The following is a 17,811-nucleotide window of genomic DNA, read 5'->3' as shown; positions in this document are numbered from 1 at the left end:
ATAGAATAGATCTGTACGTACAGATAATTCCTGAAATCAGCAGCGCCAGCTCTTGTGGTGACGGTGTGGGTGGCTCTTAGAAGAGCCTTTGGGTTGTGTGGATGATACAGGATCGGCTGCAGCGCTCACTTGCTCTTGCTCTTGCTCGCTTTGTTTGGCGACTTGCTACTCTCGTTCTTCTTGGGAAGCAGCACGGCCTGGATGTTGGGCAGGACGCCCCCCTGGGCGATGGTCACCCCACCCAGCAGCCTGTTCAGCTCCTCGTCATTGCGCACAGCCAGCTGCAGGTGGCGGGGGATGATGCGGGTCTTGTTGTCCCGGGCGGCATTGCCGGCCAATTCCAGGATCTCAGCGGTCAGATACTCCAGCACAGCAGCCAGATAGACCGGAGCGCCGGCGCCCACCCTCTCAGCATAGTTACCCTTGCGGAGAAGCCTGTGCACACGACCGACCGGGAACTGCAGTCCTGCCCGGGATGAGCGGGTCTTGGCTTTAGCACGGACCTTCCCTCCTTGTTTGCCAGTCCAGACATCACTGCTCTCAGTTATCAGCAGATAAGAGAAGTCTCTTGTGTCATAGATGTGCTGCCTCCTGCACCTTTAATAAGCTCCTGCTCCATCCTCCTCTCCTGCCATTGGCTGGATCTGAAGTCACCAATGGAAACAATACTTGTAGAAACGCCAATGAGCTGCAGTGGGCGGAGATAATTGAATGTCCATTGATCACATGATGTTCTCACCCAATAGTACAGTGATCTGCCAGCATTGCTCATTTGCATGGCTGGTCTATAAATACGGCCGCTCTGGGAGGAGCAGGATCATTATTCTCTTTCTTCAGTGAAGAGAATATCTTGCTGTCATAATGCCTGAACCTGCCAAGTCTGCACCAGCAGCCAAGAAGGGCTCCAAGAAAGCTGTGACCAAGACTCAGAAGAAGGACGGCAAGAATACGGAGGAAGAGCAGGAAGGAGAGCTATGCCATCTATGTGTACAAGGTGCTGAAGCAGGTCCACCCTGACACCGGCATCTCCTCCAAGGCCATGGGCATCATAAACTCCTTTGTCAATGACATCTTTGAGCGCATTGCAGGGGAAGCCTCCCGCCTGGCTCACTACAACAAGCGCTCCACCATCACCTCCCGGGAGATCCAGACCGCTGTGCGCCTGCTGCTGCCCGGAGAGCTGGCCAAGCACGCCGTGTCCGAGGGCACCAAGGCCGTCACCAAGTACACCAGCGCCAAGTGATCTGCTCCAAGCTCTGCTCCACCAACCCAAAGGCTCTTCTGAGAGCCACCCACCCCGTCTACATCAGAGCTGTGGCTGCTTGTCTGTGTTCTGCAAGAAATTCCGTGCAGAAACGTATTGCAAAAAATATAGTTGACCACCAGGATGGATCCATGAAAGAGAAGTTATGCCTAATCTACATGTTAGACTTCTGAGAAGGTAAGTGCTATTATGGTTGTTAGTCATGCGTCCAATGTGATATATCTGGACTTTGCAAAGGCGTCTGACGCTGAACCACACAACAGCCAGAAGCCGGGACTCGGTCCAGTATGCAGATGGGTGAAGAACTGGTTAAGGGACAGGAAACATGTTTTAAATGGTAGATTTTCTAAGTATGATATTGCCAGAAGTGGGGACCTCGGATCTGTACTGGGAGCAGATGTGGGCGAAGCACAGAACTGTTGGGGATTTTGAATTTCCCGCCCTTTTTACTGTCCTTTTTCCATTTTCTATCATGAGGATGTTGGTCACAAATGGTTCTGATAGTGAAGTATACCCTACATATCCAGCTGTATACCCCCTTATAATGCTATATACCATCCATATAATGTTGTATACCCTTTATATAGTGCTATAGATCCTCCATATACTGCTGTAAATCATCATGTGCTGTATACTCCCCATATAGTGCTCCGTATACCCCCATATATACCAGATATTCAGATCTCGCAGCCCCTACATTGGACACCACCCTATTGATCATTTACAGTCCCCACAAATCCCTGCACCATAAATGAAAAGTGCTTCAGGAACTCATCCCTTCTCCTGAAACACCCTGACCCCACAATAAAGAGGTCAGATAAGGCAGATCACTGGACCACCACCTTTTTCTGCTGCTCCTCTTTACAAAGTGTGAATTCTGCCTGATGCAAAGCTTTTACCTCTACATCAGGTGATTCATCTAATAATCTGTTAGGTGGGGACCACAAGGATCTGGACTGGGAGCAGTAGGGGCCAAAAAGAGGTTTGGAATAATTATCTTTAATCTCTTCATTAATGACCTTGTGAAGGAGAGTAAAGTTCCAGTCTACAGAAAAGAAGGACTTGGGAGTTCTGGTTACAAGTTGAGCAATCAATATCAGGCAGCAGCAACAAAAGCAAATAAGATTTGAGGATGTATAAAGAGATCATTTGATCCCAATGTATTTGTGGCCTCTAGATATTTATAGAGGGGTAGCCTTTATAATATGGGATCCAGTTTGAGGCTCCACGTCTTAAAAGTATTAAAGGTGTCACCTAGATTAACATTAGCATGTTATGAAGGACTCCTGCTGGTCACCTCTCACTTAATGAACCCATTCTCTGAGCACTGGGTCCTAGTGCCCTCTGCTTCCAGTGTTCTCCTGGTAATGGGGGAGGATGGGCTGTTAACTCTTTCAGTGCTCAGCTGCATTTTCAGCAGTTTCTCAATGTTCAGATTGGTGTACACAGAATCATATAGGGAGTATACCAGCAGTCTATGGAGAGTGCAGTCCAGGGGTAAAGAGCTCTATATGGGGGTTATATAGCACTATATGGATGAGGGTATAAAGATCATATGAGCAGCACGATGAGGATCTAAACACTGAATGGATTGTATGCTGCATTATATATAGGAACAAAGCACTATATGGAGGGTATACAGCACTATATGGAGGGTATACAGCACTATATGGAGGGTATACAGCACTATATGGAGGGTATACAGCTCTATATGGAGGGTATACAGCTCTATATGGAGGGTATACAGCTCTATATGGAGGGTATACAGCTCTATATGGAGGGTATACAGCTCTATATGGAGGGTATACAGCTCTATATGGAGGGTATACAGCTCTATATGGAGGGTATACAGCTCTATATGGAGGGTATACAGCTCTATATGGAGGGTATACAGCTCTATATGGAGGGTATACAGCTCTATATGGAGGGTATACAGCTCTATATGGAGGGTATACAGCTCTATATGGAGGGTATACAGCTCTATATGGAGGGTATACAGCTCTATATGGAGGGTATACAGCTCTATATGGAGGGTATACAGCTCTATATGGAGGGTATACAGCTCTATATGGAGGGTATACAGCTCTATATGGAGGGTATACAGCTCTATATGGAGGGTATACAGCTCTATATGGGGGGTATACAGCACTATATGGAGGTATACAGCACTATAGACCTGTCAGTGACCCGAGCAGCAGTCACCGGGGAGGAGTCGGCTCTGTGACCGGATGTAACATCCTCGCGATAAAAGCGGGAAAATGACAGGAAAAAGGGCGGGAAATTCAACCTCCCCAACAGTTCTGTGCTCCGCCCACATCTGAGGAGAAGCCGCAGCTCCTGCTGCTGGGGGAGGGGCTGCTGACCGCCCTGTGCCCGGATGGCTGCAGTCTGCTCTGCGGGGACTGGGAACATCGGCCACTAAAGGGTTAACACCAAGTGTCTGCGGGGAGGAGCTGATCCTGTGCTGCCTGTGGGCGGAGCCATAGCCCTACTGAGCGCTGATTGGCTGAGCGCTGAATATGAAATCCCCGCACAACGGCTGATAGTTCCTCCCGCTCTTTGTTCTCCTCAGTGTAACACGTGGTGCAGAGCGCTATATAGAGGGTAATAACATCATGTGGCCGTATACAGCGCTATATGGAGGGTAATAACATCATGTGGCTGTATACAGCGCTATATGGAGGGTAATAACATCATGTGGCCGTATACAGCGCTATATGGAGGGTAATAGCATCATGTGGCTGTATACAGCGCTATATGGAGGGTAATAACATCATGTGGCCGTATACAGCGCTATATGGAGGGTAATAGCATCATGTGGCTGTATACAGCGCTATATGGAGGGTAATAACATCATGTGGCCGTATACAGCGCTATATGGAGGGTAATAACATCATGTGGCTGTATACAGCGCTATATGGAGGGTAATAACATCATGTGGCTGTATACAGCGCTATATGGAGGGTAATAACATCATGTGGCTGTATACAGCGCTATATGGAGGGTAATAACATCATGTGGCCGTATACAGCGCTATATGGAGGGTAATAGCATCATGTGGCTGTATACAGCGCTATATGGAGGGTAATAACATGTGGCCGTATACAGCGCTATATGGAGGGTAATAACATCATGTGGCCGTATACAGCGCTATATGGAGGGTAATAACATCATGTGGCCGTATACAGCGCTATATGGAGGGTAATAACATCATGTGGCCGTATACAGCGCTATATGGAGGGTAATATCATGTGGCCGTATACAGTGTTATATGGAGGTGTTACACGCGGTGCAGAGCGTTATATGGAGGTGTTACACGCGGTGCAGAGCGCTATATGGAGGTGTTACACGCGGTGCAGAGCGCTATATGGAGGTGTTACACGTGGTGCAGAGCGTTATATGGAGGTGTTACACGTGGTGCAGAGCGCTATATGGAGGTGTTACACGTGGTGCAGAGCGCTATATGGAGGGTAATAACATCATGTGGCCGTATACAGCGCTATATGGAGGGTAATAATATCATGTGGCCGTATACAGCGCTATATGGAGGGTAATATCATGTGGCCGTATACAGTGTTACATGGAGGTGTTACACGAGGTGCAGAGCGTTATATGGAGGTGTTACACGCGGTGCAGAGCGCTATATGGAGGTGTTACACGCGGTGCAGAGCGCTATATGGAGGTGTTACACGTGGTGCAGAGCGTTATATGGAGGTGTTACACGCGGTGCAGAGCGTTATATGGAGGTGTTACACGTGGTGCAGAGAGCTATATGGAGGTGTTACACGTGGTGCAGAGCGTTATATGGAGGTGTTACACGCGGTGCAGAGCGGTATATGGAGGTGTTACACGCGGTGCAGAGCGGTATATGGAGGTGTTACACGCGGTGCAGAGCGTTATATGGAGGTGTTACACGTGGTGCAGAGCGCTATATGGAGGTGTTACACGCGGTGCAGAGCGCTATATGGAGGTGTTACACGCGGTGCAGAGCGTTATATGGAGGTGCTACACGTGGTGCAGAGCGTTATATGGAGGTGTTACACGCGGTGCAGAGCGTTATATGGAGGTGTTACACGTGGTGCAGAGCGCTATATGGAGGTGTTACACGTGGTGCAGAGCGTTATATGGAGGTGTTACACGCGGTGCAGAGCGGTATATGGAGGTGTTACACGCGGTGCAGAGCGGTATATGGAGGTGTTACACGCGGTGCAGAGCGGTATATGGAGGTGTTACACGTGGTGCAGAGCGCTATATGGAGGTGTTACACGCGGTGCAGAGCGCTATATGGAGGTGTTACACGCGGTGCAGAGCGCTATATGGAGGTGTTACACGTGGTGCAGAGCGCTATATGGAGGTGTTACACGTGGTGCAGAGCGTTATATGGAGGCGTTACACGCGGTGCAGAGCGCTATATGGAGGTGTTACACGTGGTGCAGAGCGCTATATGGAGGTGTTACATGCGGTGCAGAGCGCTATATGGAGGTGTTACACGCGGTGCAGAGCGCTATATGGAGGTGTTACACGCGGTGCAGAGCGCTATATGGAGGTGTTACACGCGGTGCAGAGCGGTATATGGAGGTGTTACACGTGGTGCAGAGCGCTATATGGAGGTGTTACACGTGGTGCAGAGCGTTATATGGAGGTGTTACACGCGGTGCAGAGCGCTATATGGAAGTGTTACACGCGGTGCAGAGTGCTATATGGAGGTGTTACACGTGGTGCAGAGCGCTATATGGAGGTGTTACACGCGGTGCAGAGCGTTATATGGAGGTGTTACACGCGGTGCAGAGCGGTATATGGAGGTGTTACACGTGGTGCAGAGCGTTATATGGAGGTGTTACACGCGGTGCAGAGCGTTATATGGAGGTGTTACACGCGGTGCAGAGCGTTATATGGAGGTGTTACACGTGGTGCAGAGCGCTATATGGAGGTGTTACACGCGGTGCAGAGCGTTATATGGAGGTGTTACACGCGGTGCAGAGCGGTATATGGAGGTGTTACACGTGGTGCAGAGCGCTATATGGAGGTGTTACACGCGGTGCAGAGCGTTATATGGAGGTGTTACACGTGGTGCAGAGCGCTATATGGAGGTGTTACACGCGGTGCAGAGCGCTATATGGAGGTGTTACACGTGGTGCAGAGCGCTATATGGAGGTGTTACACGTGGTGCAGAGCGTTATATGGAGGCGTTACACGCGGTGCAGAGCGCTATATGGAGGCGTTACACGTGGTGCAGAGCGCTATATGGAGGTGTTACACGCGGTGCAGAGCGCTATATGGAAGTGTTACACGCGGTGCAGAGCGCTATATGGAGGTGTTACACGCGGTGCAGAGCGGTATATGGAGGTGTTACACGTGGTGCAGAGCGCTATATGGAGGTGTTACACGTGGTGCAGAGCGTTATATGGAGGTGTTACACGCGGTGCAGAGCGCTATATGGAGGTGTTACACGTGCAGAGCGCTATATGGAGGTGTTACACGCGGTGCAGAGCGCTATATGGAAGTGTTACACGCGGTGCAGAGCGCTATATGGATGTGTTACACGCGGTGCAGAGCGGTATATGGAGGTGTTGCACGTGGTGCAGAGCGCTATATGGAGGTGTTACACGTGCAGAGCGCTATATGGAGGTGTTACACGCGGTGCAGAGCGTTATATGGAGGTGTTACACGTGGTGCAGAGCGCTATATGGAGGTGTTACACGTGGTGCAGAGCGTTATATGGAGGTGTTACACGCGGTGCAGAGCGCTATATGGAGGTGTTACACGTGGTATACCGCTCTGTTTGGGGATTACACACCTCTATATGGAGGTGTTACACGTGGTGCAGAGCGTTATATGGAGGTGTTACACGTGGTGCAGAGCGCTATATGGAGGTGTTACACGTGGTGCAGAGCGCTATATGGAGGTGTTACACGTGGTGCAGAGCGTTATATGTAGGTGTTACACGTGGTGCAGAGCGTTATATGGAGGTGTTACACGTGGTGCAGAGCTGTATATGGCCTTGTATAGCGCTATATGGATGTATATTGTACTATAAAAAGTCATATAGCGCTATATGGGCTTACAAAGCATTACATGGAGGCTATATGGCATCATTTGGGCATAGACAGGATAACAAGGAGGATTTCAGCACTATGACAGTATACAGCCCTGCATGGCAGCATATATTCACTATGGATGGGGAGTATGCAGCACAATATGTGGTTAAGTATCACTGTACGGAGGGGGCATACAGCACAATATAGGGATTTTAAACTCTTATTGGAGTCTATACAGCACTATATGGGGGTACATAGCACTACATGGTGGCATACAGCAACTATATGGGGTGTGCATATATATATTTGGATATCTCACCCCATATACATCAAGTGTGAGTTGTGGTGTCCATGCACCACACTCTGCAGCCACATGGGAGGTGAGGACGGTGCAGTAACAGGGTCACACTGCAGAGCTCAGTGCTGCCATCAGGAGGGCATCTGCCCACATTACACTCTGTCTCCTCTAGTGCACGGTGCCATTCACAGATCATGGACCGGACAGCAGCTTTATTACTCAGCACCTCACACTACAAGACATGGCGGGTGAGGATGAAGTAGATGATATCGAACCAGTGAAGGCCAGTCACAGCACCAGATCATAGACAATCATCTGTCCCACTGATCCGCAATCGGTGAGGGGGTAACCTACCACCTATTGCTAAATAAATCACCTTTTCTCAGACTATTCCCAATATTCTGCATCTCACTGCAATTCATCTCCTTCCTCTAATCCCTTATACCCCTGTCAGAACCAATTGAATTAATTCTGAATAATATGATGCATGCAGACTGTACCTTACTGTCCACCACCGCACTCTAATCAGCATCTCTGTTTATCCATTCCTCTTACAGGTACGTGACCCAACTTTGCCATCCTGATTTCCATGCAGCCTTCCCTATATCTCTCTGCTCCTACTATATACTAATGGTACGTGACCCAAGTTACACTACCCACCCCCCACTTTCATTTCTGACCCTGCTTACTGAACCTTTGAGTATCCTACATCTGGTTCAGCCTTAATCAGCTGATCAAGATGAGCACAGACCACTCCCCTCTGGTTCACAGCTGAATGCATTCTGTTACAAATATATTGAGAGCCAGGAGTCTGTGTTTGACTTCAGTCTGTGTCCCTCAGCTTAAGTGTCCATTAGCTGAAGTGTCTGAAATTTGAATTAATTCTGAATAATATGATGCATGCAGACTGTACCTTACCGGCCACCACTTCACTCTAATCAGCATCTCTGTTTATCCATTCCTCTTACAGGTACGTGACCCAACTTTGCCATCCTGATTTCCATGCAGCCTTCCCTATATCTCTCTGCTCCTACTATATACTAATGGTACGTGACCCAAGTTACACTACCCACCCCCCACTTTCATTTATGACCCTGCTTACTGAACCTTTGAGTATCCTACATCTGGTTCAGCCTTAATCAGCTGATCAAGATGAGCACAGACCACTCCCCTCTGGTTCACAGCTGAATGCATTCTGTTACAAATATATTGAGAGCCAGGAGTCTGTGTTTGACTTCAGTCTGTGTCCCTCAGCTTAAGTGTCCATTAGCTGAAGTGTCTGAAATTTGAATTAATTCTGAATAATATGATGCATGCAGACTGTACCTTACCGGCCACCACTTCACTCTAATCAGCATCTCTGTTTATCCATTCCTCTTACAGGTACGTGACCCAACTTTGCCATCCTGATTTCCATGCAGCCTTCCCTATATCTCTCTGCTCCTACTATATACTAATGGTACGTGACCCAAGTTACACTACCCACCCCCCACTTTCATTTATGACCCTGCTTACTGAACCTTTGAGTATCCTACATCTGGTTCAGCCTTAATCAGCTGATCAAGATGAGCACAGACCACTCCCATCTGGTTCACAGCTGAATGCATTCTGTTACAAATATATTGAGAGCCAGGAGTTTGTGTCAGACTTCAGTCTGTGTCCCTCAGCTTAAATGTCCATTAGCTGAAGTGTCTGAAATTTGAATTAATTCTGAATTGAATCTGAAGTGAACTGAAGGTAACTGGATACTAAGTCACAGTAAACAATGTTTGTCTTTGTTCTCACTCTCACCCCCTTAATCCTTCACTTCTTTCAACCACACCTAATCCCTACACCTGGAAAGGAACTCTTTATCTCTCCCTCCATTCTCCCCACCCATCTCACCTCCTCCTTAGAGCTATTCCACAACATACAATCCTTTGTCTTCAAACACAGACAGCCACCTCATGCCCTCTCCTGCTCCCACCTAATAACACTTTCTCTACTCCTCCTTACTGCTGGCGACATCTCTCCAAATCCTGGCCCTCCTCACCACATCCTTACATTCACTTCCACCTCCTACCCCCGATCTATCCCAAACTCTCATAACCCTTATACCCATCCGCCCAGCCCCCGCTTCCCCAGTTCCACTAACAGTAGCTCTATGGAACGCTCGCTCTGTCTGCAATAAACTTTCCTACATTCATGATCTCTTCATCACTAACAAGCTTTCCTTCCTCGGCATCACTGAAACCTGGCTCACCCCCTCCGACACAGCCTCTCCTGCTGCACTTTCGTATGGCGGATTACACCTCTCCCATACCCCCCGCCCCACCAGCAAGCACGGTGGAGGAATAGGTTTCCTCCTCTCAGAAAACTGCCCCTTCACCCAGATCCCACTGCCGCCCGCAATTACTCTCCCGTCTTTTGAAGTGCACTGCGTGCGCGTCTACTCCCCATCCAACCTCCAACTGGCTGTCATCTACCGCCCCCCAGGATCAACCACCACTTTCATTGAACACTTCACCACTTGGCTGCTTCATTTCCTCTCCGTTGACATCCCCACTATCCTGATGGGCGACTTTAACATCCCCATTGACACTTCCCTCTCAGCTGCCTCTAAGCTTCTATCCCTCACTTCCTCCTTTGGTCTTACTCAGTGGTCTTCCACACCCACCCACAAAGATAGCCACACACTGGACCTCATCTTCACCCGCCTCTGTTCCCTATCTAACCTCTCTAACTCACCTCTCCCTCTTTCTGACCACAACCTACTCACGTTCTCTTCTCTCTCCTCCCCGGGGCAACAATCCCCACTCCACAAACTTGCATACCCTCGCAGAAATCTCTAACACCTTGACCTACACTCACTCTCTGAATCCCTCCTCCCTCTTACAGACATTAGTTCCTTACATGATGCAGATGCTGCTGCCACTTTATACAACACCACAACAGCTGCAGCTCTCGATTCGGTCGCCCCCCTCACGCATACCAAAGCTCGCACAATCAACAGACAACCCTGGCACAGCAGCCTAACTAAAGAACTGCGACGGGCCTCCAGGGTTGCTGAACATAGATGGAAAAGATCCCACTCCCATGAGCACTTCATCGCATTCAAACTGTCCCTCACTACCTTCAAGTCCACACTCACTGCAGCAAAACAAACATACTTTGCATCTCTCATATCCTCCCTGTCTCACAACCCTAAACAACTATTCAACACCTTAAATTCTCTCCTCCGTCCCCCAGTGTCTCCTTCCTTTCCTCTCCTCTCATCTCAGTCGAAGACTTTGCCTCATTCTTCAAGCAGAAGATTGACACCATCAGACAAAGCTTTTGCCTAAAGCTCCCACAGCCCCTCCCCACACCTACTCAACCCTCTTCCTCCAAAACCACCTTCTCCACCATTTCTGAAGATCAACTTTCCTCTTTACTCTCCAAATCACACCTTACCACCTGTAAACTTGACCCAATCCCGTCCCACCTCATCCCAAACCTTACCACTATCTTCATCCCAGCTCTAGCCCACCTCTTCAACCTGTCATCAACAACTGGTGTTTTCCCCTCATGCTTCAAACATGCCTCAATCACACCCATCCTCAAAAAGCCCTCCCTTGACCCATCCTCTGTGTCTAGCTATCGCCCCATATCACTTCTCCCCTATGCCTCAAAACTACTGGAACAACATGTCCATTCTGAGCTGTCCTCCCACCTCTCCTCCTGTTCCCTCTTTGACCGCCTACAATCTGGTTTCCGACCGCACCATTCTACTGAAACTGCACTGACTAAAGTCACAAACGACCTACTAGCCGCCAAATCTAAGCGACACTACTCTGTCCTCCTCCTCCTAGACCTGTCATCTGCCTTTGACACAGTGGACCATTCCCTCTTACTACAGACTCTCTCATCTGTTGGCATCACAGACTTGGCCCTATCCTGGATCTCCTCATACCTAACAGAACGGACATTCAGTGTCTCCCACTCACACACCACCTCCTCATCTCACCCCCTATCTGTCGGTGTCCCCCAAGGTCCAGTTCTAGGACCCCTGCTCTTCTCCATCTACACCTTAGGCCTGGGACAGCTCATAGTCTCATGGCTTTCATTATCACCTCTATGCTGATGACACACAGATCTACCTCTCTGGACCCGATATCACCTCCTTATTAACCAAAATCCCACAATGTCTGTCCGCTATTTCATCCTTCTTCTCTGACAGATTTCTAAAACTTAACATGGACAAAACAGAATTCATCATCTTTCCGCCATCTCATTCAACCCTCCCAACTGACCTATCTATCAACGTCAATGGCTGCCCACCCTCCCCAGTCCCTCAAGCTCGCTGCCTTGGGGTAACCCTGGACTCGGAACTCTCCTTCAAACCACATAGCCAAGCCCTTTCCACTTCCTGCCGACTCCAACTCAAAAATATCTCCCGGATCCGCACATTCCTAAACCATGAATCTGCAAAAACACTAGTCCATGCCCTCATCATCTCCCGCCTTGACTACTGCAACCTCCTGCTCTGTGGCCTCCCCTCTAACACTCTTGCACCCCTCCAATCTATCATAAACTCTGCTGCTCGACTAATCAACCTGTCCCCCCGCTATTCCCCAGCCTCTCCTCTCTGTCAATCTCTTCACTGGCTCCCCATTGCTCAGAGACCCCAGTTCAAAACCCTAACCATGACATACAAAGCCATTCACAACCTGTCTCCTCCATATATCTCCAACCTAGTCTCCCGTTACATACCTGCACGCAACCTCCGATCCTCACAAGATCTCCTGCTCTACTCCCCTCTTATCTCCTCCTCCCACAACCGTATACAAGATTTCTCTCGTGCTTCCGCCCTACTCTGGAACTCTCTACCCCAACGTATCAGACTCTCGCCTACCGTGGAAACCTTCAAAAGGAACCTGAAGACCCACCTCTTCCGACAAGCCTACAACCTGCAGTAACCACCGCTCCATCATACCGCTGCACGACCAGCTCTACCCTCACCTACTATATCCTCACCCATCCCTCGTAGATTGTGAGCCCTCGCGGGCAGGGTCCTCGCTCCTCCTGTACCAGTCGCTGTCACATTGTGTTCAAGATTATTGTAATTGTTCTTGTATTATACCCCTTTTTCACAAGTAAAGCGCCATGGAATAAATGGCGCTATAATAATAAATAATAACCAATCTGTTAACACGTTATCTGTCAGTGCAGTCACATATTCCCTGGGGAGAACAGTGGAATACAGAAGCAGCCACAGCTCTGATATAGACGGGGTGGGTGGCTCTTAGAAGAGCCTTTGGGTTGTGGGTGTAGAGCTTGGAGCAGATCACTTGGCGTTGGTGTACTTGGTGACGGCCTTGGTGCCCTCGGACACGGCGTGCTTGGCCAGCTCTCCGGGCAGCAGCAGGCGCACAGCGGTCTGGATCTCCCGGGAGGTGATGGTGGAGCGCTTGTTGTAGTGAGCCAGGCGGGAGGCTTCCCCTGCAATGCGCTCAAAGATGTCATTGACAAAGGAGTTCATGATGCCCATGGCCTTGGAGGAGATGCCAGTGTCAGGGTGGACCTGCTTCAGCACCTTGTACACATAGATGGCATAGCTCTCCTTCCTGGTCTTCCTCCTCTTCTTGCCATCCTTCTTCTGAGTCTTGGTCACAGCTTTCTTGGAGCCCTTCTTTGCCGCTGGTGCAGACTTGGCAGTGAACTGCGTGCGGCCGTGTCTGGTGAAATGCCGGCAATCAATCTGCACCGGTGGTCCTGTACAGATGTCGGGTAAGCTACCCCGGGCCCCGACAGTGAGTGGGCCCCTCTAATGGTCCAGGGCCCCGGCACTTGCCCGGGTGCACCAAGTGCTGACGCCGGCCCTGCCTGCAATGCAGGGCTGCCAACAGGAATTTCAGGGCCCAATAGTGGCAAAATTTTCAGGCCCCCTTGACACTCCGCCTCCACCCCAGCTCCGCCTTCATCCCTCAAACCTGTCACAGTCACACCGCCCACTCTAGGAAAAACTCCACTTCTGCACCACCTCCTCACCAATCACACATTAACAGTTCCTATCGAACACCATCTATCTATATATATAATTGTCTTATCCCGTCTGTCCAGGAAATCCCGCGTCGCTCATTGATCTGGCAGCGGCCAATCAGCGCCGCGGGATTTCTGAAAAAAAGATGGCGGCTGTTAGCGGCTCATCTGCCGGATGGAGGTTTGCGGCGATGCAGCGGGAAGATGAGCGGCGCAAGCAGCACAACTACCCCGACTGGCGCCGCTGACTTCCATGCGGCTAACGTCGGAAGATCAGCGGCTTGGCCCGCTGATCTCCCGACAGCAAGTGTGAACGGAGGACCGGGGAGCGGCGCCGCCGGTCGGGATGCTTCTGCTGCGAGTAGCCGCTCATCTCCCGGCTTCTCGCAGCAGAAGGAGCCGCACAGGCAGCGCCGCACCCCGGTCCTCGCTAATACGGAGCCGCACAAGCAGCGCCGCTACCGGGCCCACACTAATACGACGCTGGTTGGTCGCGGTGGCCGGCCGCGACCAATCAGCAAGATGTCCGGCAAATTTAAACGCCGCTCTGCTGATTAATCGCGGCCGGCCACCGCGACCAATGAGCGAGATGGGCGGCAAATTTAAACGCCGCTGTGCTGATTGGTCGCGCCCAGCGTCGGCAGCCAATCATCGATTTTGGCGCCACATTTAAATAGCCTCCGCGACCGATCAGTACAGCGGTGTTTAAATGTGGAGCCAAGATCGGTGATTGGTCGCGGCCGATATTTAAATTTGGCGCCTAAATCGGTGATTGGTCGCGGGCCAAGACCGCGACCAATCACCGATTTGTGCGGCACATTTATATAGCGGCCGCGACAAATTGGATGTCAGCGCCGCTCCCCGGTCCTCCCTTCACACCCTAGCCGCATGGATGTCAGCGGCGCTGCCTGTGCGGATACTTCCGCTGCGAGAACCCGGGACATGAGCGGGCGCTCGCAGCAGAAGTATCCTGACCCGCAGCGCGCGCTCCCCGGTCCTCCCTTGACACCCTAGCCGCTGATGTCCCCACAGTATCCACATGGTGTTAATAAGGTCCGGACATTTGTGTTAAAAATCGCTGATTGGTCGCCGACGCTATTTAAATGTGGCGCCAAAATCGGTGATTGGTCGTGCCCAGCGTCGGCGACCAATCAGCGATTTTTAACACAAATGTTCGGACCTTAGTAACACCATGCGGATACTGTGGGGACATCTGCGGCTAGGGTGTGAAGGGAGGACCGGGGAGCGGCGCTGACATCCATGCGGCTAGGGTGTGAAGGGAGGACCGGGGAGCGGCGCTGCGGGTCTGGATACTTCTGCTGCGAGCAGCCGCTCATCTCCCGGCTTCTCGCAGCGGAAGTAGCCGCACAGGCAGCGGCGCTCCCCGGTCCTCACTAATACGATTCCGCTCCCCGGTCCTCACCAATACGATTCGCTGATTGGTCGCGCTCTCCGCACGCGTCCAATCAGCGAGATTGGCGCCAAATTTAAACAATGCTCTGCTGATTGGTCGCGGCTGGAGTCCACGACCAATCAGCAGTATTGACGCCAAATTTAAACCCCGCTCTGCTGATTGGTCGCAGTTGCCGGCCGAGATCAATCAGCAGTATTCGCGCCAAATTTAAACACCGCTCTGCTGATTAGTCGTCGTCCGCAACCTATCAGCAATATTGGCGCAAAATTTAAACACCGCTCTGCTAATTGGTCGCGGCTGGAGTCCGCAACCAATCAGCAGTATTGGCGCCTAATTTAAACCTCGCTCTGCTGATTGGTCACGGACGGCAACCGCGACCAATCAGCAGTATTGGCGCCAAATTTAAACAATGCTCTGCTGATTGGTCGCGGCTGGAGTCCTCGACCAATCAGCAGTATTGGCACCAAATTTAAACCCCGCTCTGCTGATTGGTCACGGACGGCAACCGCGACCAATCAGCAGTATTGGCGCCAAATTTAAACTCCGCTCTGCTGATTGGTTGCGACTGCCGGCCGCCACCAAAATTTAAACACCGCTCTGCTGAATGGTCGCGGCCGTGACCAATCAGCGATTTTGGCGCCAAATTTAAACACCGCTCTGCTGATTGGTCGCGACCGCCGGCCGTGACCAATCTGCGATATTGGCGCCAAATATAAACCCCGCTCTGCTGATGGGTCGCGTTCGCTGGCCGTGACCAATCAGCATTATTGGTGCCAAAGTTAAACCCCGCTCTGCTGATTAGTCGCGGTTACCAGTCGCAAATTATCAGCGATTTTGGCGCCAAATTTAAACCCTGCTCTGCTAATTGGTCGCGGATGCCGGCCGTGACTAATCAGCCTTATTGGCGCCAAATTTAAACACCGCTCTGCTGATTGGTTGCGGCCGGCAACCGTGACCAATCAGCAGTATTGGCGCCAAATTTAAACCCCGCTCTGCTGATTGGTCGCGGTTGCCGGCCGAGATCAATCAGCAGTATTGGCGCCAAATTTAAACACTGCTCTGCTGATTAGTCGCGGTCACCGTCCGCGACCAATCAGCAATATTGGCGCAAAATTTAAACACCGCTCTGCTGATTGGTCGCGACCGCCGGCCGCCACCAATCAGCGATTTTGGCGCCAAATTTAAACCCCGCTCTGCTGATTGGTCGCGGTTGCCGGCCGACATCAATCAGCAGTATTGGCGCCAAATTTAAACCCCGCTCTGCTGATTGGTCGCGGTTGACGGCCATGACCAATCAGCAGTATTGGCGCCAAATTTAAACCCCGCTCTGCTGATTGGTCGCGACCGCCGGCCGCCACCAATCAGCGATTTTGGCGCCAAATTTAAACCCCGCTCTGCTGATTGGTCGCGGTTGCCGGCCGCGACTAATCAGAATTATTGGCGCCAAATTGCCGGCTGCGACTAATCAGCATTATTGCCGCAAAATTTAAACACCGCTCTGCTGAATGGCCGTGACCAATCACCATTATTGCTGCAAAATTTAAATCCCGCTCCGCTGATTGGTCACGTTCGCTGGCCGCGACCAATCAGCATTATTGGCGCAAAATTGAAACCCCGCTCTGCTGATTAGTCGCGGTTACCAGTCGCAAATAATCAGCATTATTGGCGCCAAATTTAAACACCGCTCTGCTGATTGGTCCCAGCCGTGACCAACCACCATTATTGGCGCCAAATTTAAATAACACTCTGCTGATTGGTCGCGACCGCTGGCCGCAACCAATCAGCATTATTGGCGCCAAATTTAAACCCCGCTCTGCTGATTAGTCGCGACCGCCGGCCGTGACCAATCTGCGATATAGCCGCTAAATTTTAACACCGCTTTTGTGATTGGTCACTTTTGCCGGCATCAACCAATTAGCGATTTTGGCGCCAAATTTAAACACCGCTCTGCTGATTGCGCCCTGTCGGCCGCATACATATTCTAGAATACCCGATGCATTAGAATCGGGCCACCATCTAGTCTATATATATATATATATATATATATATATATATATATATATATATAATCGTCTTATCCCGTCTGTCTGTCTTTCTTTCTGTCTGTCTGTCCAGGAAATCCCGTGTTGCTCATTGGTCCGGCAGCGGCCAATCAGCGCTGTGGGATTTCTGAAAAAAGATGGCGGCCGTTAGCGGCTCATCTGCGGGACGGAGCTCAGCGGCGGTGCAGCCGGGAGATGACCGGCGCGAGGCGCTCATCTCCCGGCCGGTACCAGCAGCAGGACCTCGACCGCCAGACCCATCTGCGGGACGGAGATGCAGCCGGGAGATGACCGGCACGAGGCGCTCATCTCCCGGCCGGTAGAAGCGGAAGGACCGCCAGCGTCGCTGACCTCCATGCGGAAGGGAGGACTGGGGAGCGGCGCTGCGGGTCGGGATACTTCTACTGCGAGCGCCCGCTCATGTCCCGGGTTCTCGCTGCGGAAGTACCCGCACAGGGAGCGCCGCTCCCCGGTCCTCACCAAGACGATTCGATGATTGGTCGTGCTCTTCGGACCCGACCAGTCTCTGATCTTGCCGCAAAAGTTAAACACTACTGTGCTGATTGGTCGCGGACGCTGCCCGCGACAAATCACTGATTTGTGTGGCACATTTAAATAGCGTCGGCGACCAATCAGCGTTTTTTAACACAAATGTCCGGACCTTTGTAACACCATGCGCATACTGTGGGGACATCAGCGGCTAGGGTCAAGGGAGGACCGGGGAGCGGCCCTGACATCCAATTGGTCGCGGCCGC

At 51.0% G+C, this 17,811-nt stretch overlaps 1 protein-coding gene and 1 pseudogene across 1 annotated transcript in view; one reads left to right on the top strand and one right to left on the bottom strand.

Moving 5' to 3' along the window:
• The first annotated feature begins 861 nt into the window (after window positions 1-861).
• Window positions 862-1,436, top strand: LOC141164323 (histone H2B 1.1-like; annotated as a pseudogene).
• An 11,469-nt stretch (window positions 1,437-12,905) lies between these two features.
• Window positions 12,906-17,811, bottom strand: part of LOC141164094 (uncharacterized) — a 28,394-nt gene continuing 23,488 nt past the window's right edge. Inside the window, exon 3 of the mRNA XM_073649247.1 lies at window positions 12,906-13,333. Coding sequence (XP_073505348.1) covers window positions 12,906-13,333 — 428 coding nt within the window. The remainder of the gene's footprint in view (window positions 13,334-17,811) is intronic.

The sequence above is a fragment of the Phyllobates terribilis genome, unplaced genomic scaffold (genome assembly GCF_046119375.1).
Source record: "Phyllobates terribilis strain yellow unplaced genomic scaffold, ASM4611937v1 Scaffold_10__3_contigs__length_209671492, whole genome shotgun sequence".
NCBI classification, from domain to species: Eukaryota; Metazoa; Chordata; class Amphibia; order Anura; family Dendrobatidae; genus Phyllobates; species Phyllobates terribilis.
This window is presented reverse-complemented; position numbering and strand designations above follow the sequence as displayed.